Here is an 8,686-nt window from a genome sequence, read left to right on the forward strand (position 1 = left end):
TGAGGTACCTGTATTTGAGTTTTATTTTTTGGACATTTTGATAAATAAATCATAAGTGGGTTTTTTCATGATTTATCTAATAAATGGAAATTATTTTGTGATAATGCATTTTTAGTGTATTTAGTTTGAAAAATGCATTTTATAATGTTATGGGACATTTTGGAAATATAAATGGTATGATTCAATTGAAAAATGGTTTGTCCCAATTAATAATGCATTTTTTAAGTTAATCATGTCTTTAGAGCATGTGTTTGCATAAACGTTGGTTAAATACGTTTTTATTGCTTAAGATGACTTTTTTTAATAGTCAATTGAGTTGTTGAGCTTGTGGCTCGGTTTTGACTCAAATGAGTCTTGGGGACATTTGTCCGATTTAATTTACTCTATGGTTGAGCTTTTTGAGTTATATACAATTATAACATATTTATTTGGAAATTTATATGCTTTGAGTGCATTGGTCATGCAATTGGGGTCATGTAGTTTAGACTGTAGGCAATGAATCCATAGGCATAAGAGTTGGTCAGTTGGTTATAAATGGGATCTTTATCCTTCCTTGTAGCTAGAAATATTTAAGATCAGTAGAGGACTCGAGGTATAAACCATAGGTGGTTGAACTTAATGACTGTGAGATCCATACGAAGGACCCAAGGTATAGGGCGTGGGTGATTGAACTTGATGACCGCGTAAGCCATATCGGAGGACTAGAGATATCGACCATAAGTTGATGTTCTTGATGACCATCAGGTTATAGTGATTATTATTTCTAGTGAACAAGTATGACTAGGATCGGCAGATGACTCATACTATAGACCATGAGTAGTTGAACCTGATGACTGTGAGATCCATAGTAGAACTCTCTAATATAATGTGGCTTACTTTGTGTTCGCCACATTTGATGGATACACCCCCCTTCACCGAAAGGTGTTATTTTCGGATGAGTGTATTATCCATGTTTTCGATGTTGTTTTGAGTATGAGACATTTTCCTTGATTTATGGTTTTGAGTTTGAACCTCATCCATGGTTAGGGGTATTGTTGGATAATAAAGTTTTTATCAATGTTTACAATATTTGGACATTGAACCTTATTTACGTTCTCGAGTGAGTGTTGGGTTTTGAATTCATATTTAATGGGGTATTTTGATTTAGAGGTCTCATCATGAAAATAGTGAATTTTGGAAAAATGTTGATAAATACATAGAGAAATTATGTTTAGATAAGCAAACTTTCAGTTGTACTATTTTATAATTATGATGAAAACTGCTTGAGGGTTCGATAATCTTGATTTCAGAATCATGTTGCATTATGCGGGTACACTTCTAGTATATATATATATATATATTATTTATATAAAAAGAGAATATAGTTTCTATTTATTGAAAAATGATATGGTTTTTATTTTTTTGAAGAATAACCATAATTTACTTATAAGTAAGTTTCTATTTATTAACGGTGTTCCATTAGTTATTCTCCCTGATATTACGACGTGTTACCATTAGCGCTTGTAATCAGCTCTTGCGTAATGTTACTCGTTTGCCATTTCACGTACCATTCGCTATTTCAACCAGGTTCCATTAACCCATCAGTAGTAGTGCTACTCGATTGCTAAGAGAAAACCGACTTAAAAAAAATACATATATAGGTTATCGAAAAAAATGACAAAACAAGTCAGTTGTAGATATTTAGGAGTTGAAAAAACGATACAAGAACCAAAGGAAACCAAACATTTATTATGAGATTGTTGAATCCCTTACAAAGACAAGCACTAATGAAAAGCATAGATAGACTTAAGAGGTTAAGCCATGTCACATGACCCATCCTCTATCGAAAAAAGATTACTTCTGTTTCACTCAATTTTGGAGATAATGGGAACACATAGCTTTTGCAACTGATTCAACATCTTCTCATACTCATCTACCTCTGAAAGCTTGTCCATATCAAGAGACTCAGTTGCATCTGTGATGGCATCTTCCATTTTCTTCATGTCTTCGTTATGGAGCCTTGTCTTGTTGGTGTCTCCTATGGTCGTGATTTTGCTTGACACCTCGTAAATGTACTTTTCCAAGGCATTGCGTGCAATCACCCTTTTCTTGTAGAGTTGGTCATCAAGTTTGTACTCTTCAGCATCCTTTAGCATCTTTTTTATCTCTTCCTTTGAAAGCCTCCCCTTGTCATTAGTAACTATCATGCTCTTTTTCAGGCCAGTGGATACTTCTTCACCCAAGCAATTCAAAATACCATCATCATCGATGTTAAAGACCACCTTTACTTCGGATTCACCCTTTGGTGCAGGTGGGACTGAAACCTCAAATACCCCTAGCCGGTTATTGTCTTTTGCCCGGCTTCTCTCACCCTGGTATACCGGAAAGTTTATGGAACGTTGGTTGTCCTTAGATGTATGAAATGTGCTTCCCTTGTTTGCTGGTATGGTAGTGTTTCTTGGGATCAGAACAGACATAGTGCCATCGAACAACTCCACACCAAGGGAAAGAGGAGTGACATCCAAAAACACCAAGTTCTTCAACTTTTGGCTTATTTCACCACTTATCTTTGCAGCAATAACTGTTGCACCATATGCAACTGCCTCATCAGCATGAATCTTCTTTGAGAGCTCCTTTCCGTTAAAGAATTCTTGCAACAATTGTTGTATCTTTGGTATCCTTGTTGACCCACCGACAAGTACCACCTCATCCACGTCTTTCTTATCCATTTTTGCATCCTTCAAACAACTCTCCACCGTCTTTATGCACTTGTTAAAGAAATCTGCATTAAGATGTTCAAACTTTGCACGACTAATTTTGGTATTAAAATCAACATTTTTGTGCAAGCTATCAATTTCGATTATTGTTTCAATACTTGATGAGAGTTGTCGTTTCGCTCTTTCACAAGATACCCTCAACCTCCCGGTTGCTTTTAGATTCCCTTGTATGTCTATCTTCTTCTTTCTCTTAAATTCCTTGATCAAATGGTCCACCATTTTGTTATCAAAGTCTTGGCCACCCAAGTGAGTGTCACCGGCCACAGCCTTCACTTCTAACTTGCCATTTTCATCAATGTTGACAAGAGAGACATCAAATGTACCACCACCTAAATCAAAAACAAGCACATTTGTTTCACGAGATATGTCAATTCTCATTTCTAGTCCATACGCGATTGCAGCTGCGGTAGGCTCATTAACTATGCGCAAAACATTAAGTCCTGCAACATGACCGGCGTCTTTTGTGGCCTGGCGTTGTGAATCATCAAAATATGCAGGCACTGTGATGACGGCATCATTCACAGTTTTACCAAGGAATGCCTCAGCAATATCTTTCATTTTCCCAAGAACCATGGATGAAATTTCTTCAGCTGAAAACTGCTTCTCTTCACCCTTGTATGCAACTACAATCTTGGGAATGTCACTAGTTCCCTTTATGACTTTGAAAGGCCACAACTTCATGTCCTCTTGAACCGTGCCATCACTAAATCTCTTTCCAATCAGTCGTTTAGCATCTGAGATCCCACGATGAACATATGAGTTCAAGTATATAATAATCAATCTAATGTGCTTAAGACAATGGTTGAGGTGCGAAACACATACCAAAGATGGTGTGCATATGGTTCGTGAGGACCTGGTTCTTGGCACCTTCACCTACTAGACGTTCCATATCTGTGAAGGCAACCCATGATGGCGTAGTCCTACTACCTAGATCATTGGATATGATCTCAACTTGATTATGTTGCCAAACACCCACACACGAATACGATGTTCCGAGGTCAATTCCGATAGTTGGTCCAACCATTATCCTCGATCTCAAGTTCCAATATTTCAAACCTATCATAATAGCATCCACAAACATAAGGATCACATCATTTTATGAAATATGATGCCATAAATAAAAACAAACAAAAAAATAATTGTAATAGAAAAAAGTTGGTAATAGAAGTTTATTAACTATTTAACATTAACCTTAATCTAATGATGGTGACTTTAAGTTCCATAGAAAGTAGGGTTGTCAAAAATAAGTGGAACCGAATAATTTATCTAAACCGAATGTGATTTGCGTTAGACGGTTTCAGGTTATTCAATTTTCGGGTTAAACGCGTTCGGTTAACTAAATAAAGATCTTTATTCGGTTCAGTTTTCGGTAAATGTTTTCAAATTCAATTAAACCGTATTAATTGAATAACATATTAGAGTAAACTATGTGTATTAATCACTTAAAAAATCCCACGGGCCATGGCCCTAAAGGCCCTTATAATATCCAACGAAAAATATGAATTTATATTCGGTTTAACTAAATTAGTGAAGTGAATAATTCGAAACCGATCAAAGCAAACCTTATTTAGTTTGATTATCGATTAGTTTTAAATTTTTTGAAAACCAATTAAAGCAAACCAAATAAATCAGAAACCCATTTAACCATTGAAATAACACCCTTAAAAGAGACAGATATTTTACCATTTCAATTAAATGAGAAGCATAAATAAACAAAATAAATTAGTTGTAATGATACTTTTTAATGAAAAATTAAGATATTAATAAGAATAGAAATTTTATTTGAGTATAAATACTCACTGGATTACGTCTTCTTGATCACCTACTTTTCTTAAGCCGTATTTCCTGCATAAAAATTATATAAATTTCAATTAAAAATGTGAATAAGAGATTACTATTTTACATAAAAATAACATCAATCGGTTTATCATTATATATATAAATATATATATATATATATATATATATATATATATATATATATATATATAGGGTTGGGTTCATGTGAGACTAAGGGTTTTTCGTGAGACCCGTAAACCAATTTATATTCATTGACCAACTTTATAAGCTAATGATCTAATGGTCTAAAGTTGCACGGTGACAATTTTGTAATTATTGAGAAGTCTCGTGACGTTTATGAATGTTCAGATCTGACGATTATAGATCTAATCCAAGGGTTGAAAATTGATCTTACGGGTCTCACGAAAAACCATTGGTCTCACATGATCCCAAGTCATATATATATATATATATATATATATATATATATAAAGAGAGAGAGAAAGAGAGAGTTTCATTTTAGAAACGATAAATGTATAAGTAGATAGTGATCTTAATCCTTCACCTAAAAAAATGTTCAAAATTTGCGACTTTGACTGCGAAGTATCGGATAATTCGGTCGCATGGTAACTGCTGTGCGGAAGAAAGAGGGATAGTTTCGTAAATTTTACAAATAAGCGGCAAAAAAAATGTATATATGACTCATGTGATTCACATATATGAACTATTTGTGTGAATCCGTGTGGTTCACATATGCACAATTTAACTGATTCACATATAAACTAATTTAACGGATTCACATATGAACTATTTAACATATTTACATATAAACCCGTGTGATTCACATATAAACTAATTTAACTGATTCACATGTGAACTATTTAACTGATTCACATATGATCGAGAAAAAGTTAAGAAATTTGATGACTTTGATAATCTAGAATTGCGATATATGATCGACAAAAAATCGAGAGAAAAATTGATGATAAAGTTGTCATAAAACCGGATTTGTTTTGTTAGAATCGTTAATGAAATCAAGATCATACATCACGGGGGAGACTTTTGTTGTTTATCATCGACGATGATGATGTATTCATATATTGCCACCGGTTTTTGCTACTAAACATATTACCCTTTCTTTATACAAACTTGATTTTTTGATCCAAAGGCTAGAATCACTTTTCTATTTTTCACACAGTTAGTATTTCTTAACTAAACCTCTCCCTATATATATCGCCACCGCTTTTTGCTACTTAACATATTATCCTGTTTTCATGAGATACGATTTTTACACTTGAAACTTCACAACAAAATGTTGTGAAGGTAAAAAAAAAGCCGAACATTCACAGCAAAAATACTGTAAAGCTTATCTTCACAGTGTTCTGTTGTGAAGTTTCAAGTGTAAAAATCGTGTCTCATGTGTCTCACGGAAACAGTCTTGTCTCACATGATCCCAAGTCTCTCTCTCTCTCTCTCTCTCTCTCTCTCTATATATATATATATATGCATATACACACACACACATATATATATATATATATATAATATAGGACGATAATCAAATGAGAACCACAAATATATTACAAACCCGTGAGAACCGAAATAAAAATATTCTTTTACATGATTTTTTCATCAAAATCTATGATTTAATATAGTGTTTCGAATATGTTTATGTTCACATTATGAAAAGATTACATCGTGGAACAAAATTGGTTCACCTAGTGAAATGAAAAAATGCACGTAAAAAAATTCACATGGTGCAACAAATACATGTGAAACTATCATATCATGAAATAAATATATGTGAAGCAATGTTTTAAATCCTAACATTTGATGAAAAATATCATATAAAAAATATTTTTATATATTTATGGTTTTCATGATTACACTTTTTTTTAAAAATTCATTTAAATGACAAAAAAACAAACAAACAAAAGTTGGTAGATAATTCAAATCAAGGACAAATTACCCGGGTATCCTCTGGGCCATCGGTTGGTATTTTCTCATAAAATACCAATTCTAACGAACCATTGGTATTTTCTGGGTGACCCATAAGTAATCAACAACAAAAATTTCTCCAGATGATTTTTGTGGGTAAAAGTCATTTGTTTTGTAGTGTGGTCTTATAAACCTAAATTTCATAAAATAGTTTATTAAGACACTTAGAGATTTACGACGTCCTACAAACCTGATCTTGTTATAGTGTGAAGACACAAAGATGCAGCAAAATCAAAGATTAAAACATAAATAAACAGTATTAAACCTTAAAAGTTATCGAATAAACAGATGAAATTTCTAAAAGAAATATATAAGAAAAGAACGGTTGATATAAAATTCACCTGTATAGGATTAGGAACGAATGAGGAAATGTAGGAATTGGTATATGAATTCGTCCGTCCATCCATCTTTATATACAAATCAATTACTTGGTTAATTCTTTGTTTAAAGGACTTTTGGATTAATCAATTCAATTCAATTCAAGATGCTTTTTTCATGATAAATAATACATCTAGTCTTTTGAAAATAATACTTTTTGTTTTTTGGTTTTTATGAAAATGTTCGGATCTGATCTATCCTCTTAATCATTGTCTAAATTCGAACGTTTTTATAAATCATAATGTCCATCTTATTGTTAATAATTATTATTTTATTATTAACAATTACTATTAGTTATGATTACCAATTACTATTAATCTAAACTATTAATTTTTATCCATATCGGAACCACTACTAAAAATCTGGTTTTTCCGACGGCAAAATCCGTCGGAAAAACAACTTTCCGACGGATTTTGTCGTCGGAAAACTCCCGCCGCCAAATGCAATTTCCGACGGAATTTCTGACAGATTTGTATTTTTCCGACGAAAAAATCCGTCGGAAATCCGTTGAGCAATTTTATAATATGTTATCCATTACCCGGGTTAATTAAAAGTAATATAAAATGAGATTAGAGTTACCGACAGAAATTCTGTCGGAAATCCGTCGGTGAACTTTTTCCATTTTCTTCCAAAATAATAACCAATTTTTGTTTCAAAAATAAAAATTACATTTTTTCGACGGATTTTCGATGGAATTTCCGTCGGAAATTATATTTAAAAACATTTTTCCCTAATTTAAAATATGAAAATGCTTTTTATTTTTATTGGACGGAAAATATTTACCACGTAAAATCCGTCGCTGATCCGTCGCTGAAAGTGTCCGTCGCAAATCCGTCGCTNCGTCGGTGATACCCATTTTTTTAGTAGTGAACTTCACCGTAACAAAATTGAGTTTACAGAACTTCTAAAGTGTTCAAGTGTCCTAATAGACTACTTTAAAGTACTTACGTTTATAGGATCAAATCATTATGTGTCTTATTGAAAAGTGTTATAATAAGTTTATAAAACGCTTTTAAATGTGTTGACAAGTTTTTAAGACATTGTTGAAATAAAGTGTTTTATTAACCCCTTTATAATAAAAACAGTCGAAAATGCTACTTTCATGCTGGTTGGGTCGCATGAAACCCGCATTTATCACTGTTCACCAATTTTTTCAGTTTTTGTTTTAAAATCTAGTTTGCGACTTTAGCTTGGGTCCTTATTYGAGGGGTTTGCAAGTAAGTCTTTTGGAGGTCCTTCGGGGGTTTTATCTAATCATTTGATAACCTCAATTCAAGTGTGCGGTTGGTGTTATTCTAGACTGAAAATGTGATTCTAGGCTGTGATTTCAGAGTTTCCTCTCGTTATTTTCTAACAGAAGTATACTTATCCGCTATGTTGGAGTTGTATTTGATCTAAATTCACATAGTGTGCATCATTTATAATGTGAAATGATTAATTACATAGTCTGAGTTATTGGTATGAGTGTGTACCTTGATATTTCGAATTACGAAAGTGTGTACCAGAATGAAGCACATGAATTCGTTTCATGTAGCTCATTTAAAGGGCAAGTGTTAACCCAGTTGAGTAGTCACAAGTGTGTATGACAATTAGTGTGTTTAACCGTTGCAACGTGTATTGGTGTTTTAAAATTTATGTGTATACATTGTTATTTCTTAATCGTGATTTCTAACGAATTATTTCAGCGTGTACTCATACGTTAGAAGGAATTCACTAGAACTTTGGTCTAACCCTCGCTTTTATAAAGTTGAAAAACCTTTTAAGGAAGGTGCCAA

The 8,686-nt window shown here is 33.0% G+C and overlaps 1 protein-coding gene across 2 annotated transcripts; it reads right to left on the reverse strand.

Moving 5' to 3' along the window:
* Nucleotides 1–1,737: 1,737 nt before the first annotated feature.
* LOC112512333 (heat shock cognate 70 kDa protein-like) lies at nt 1,738–3,807 on the reverse strand. Of its 2 annotated transcripts, XM_025118221.1 has the most exons (3): nt 3,579–3,807; nt 2,511–3,490; nt 1,738–2,135 (listed from the first exon to the last, which is right to left on the reverse strand). In XM_025118221.1, exons 1-3 carry the CDS (start codon nt 3,778–3,780, stop codon nt 1,845–1,847), a joined length of 1,473 nt encoding a protein of 490 aa, XP_024973989.1. In that variant the 5' UTR covers nt 3,781–3,807; the 3' UTR covers nt 1,738–1,844. The 2 variants fall into 2 exon arrangements, with proteins under 2 accessions (XP_024973989.1, XP_024973988.1); XM_025118220.1 differs by having other exon boundaries at nt 1,738–3,490.
* Between the last annotated feature and the right edge of the window lie 4,879 nt (nt 3,808–8,686).

The sequence above is a fragment of the Cynara cardunculus genome (assembly GCF_001531365.2).
Source record: "Cynara cardunculus var. scolymus isolate 2C chromosome LG 5, CcrdV1, whole genome shotgun sequence".
NCBI classification, from domain to species: domain Eukaryota; kingdom Viridiplantae; phylum Streptophyta; class Magnoliopsida; order Asterales; family Asteraceae; genus Cynara; species Cynara cardunculus.

What these genes read in the sequence shown, in the direction of transcription:
- LOC112512333 (XM_025118220.1), bottom strand. Translation starts at nt 3,780, where the DNA reads ATGGTTGGACCAACTATCGGAATTGACCTCGGAACATCGTATTCGTGT. An exon ending in CCATATGCACACCATCTTTG is followed by an intron (nt 3,491 to 3,578) that starts GTATGTGTTTCG and finishes GTGGGATCTCAG; the next exon opens with ATGCTAAACGACTGATTGGA.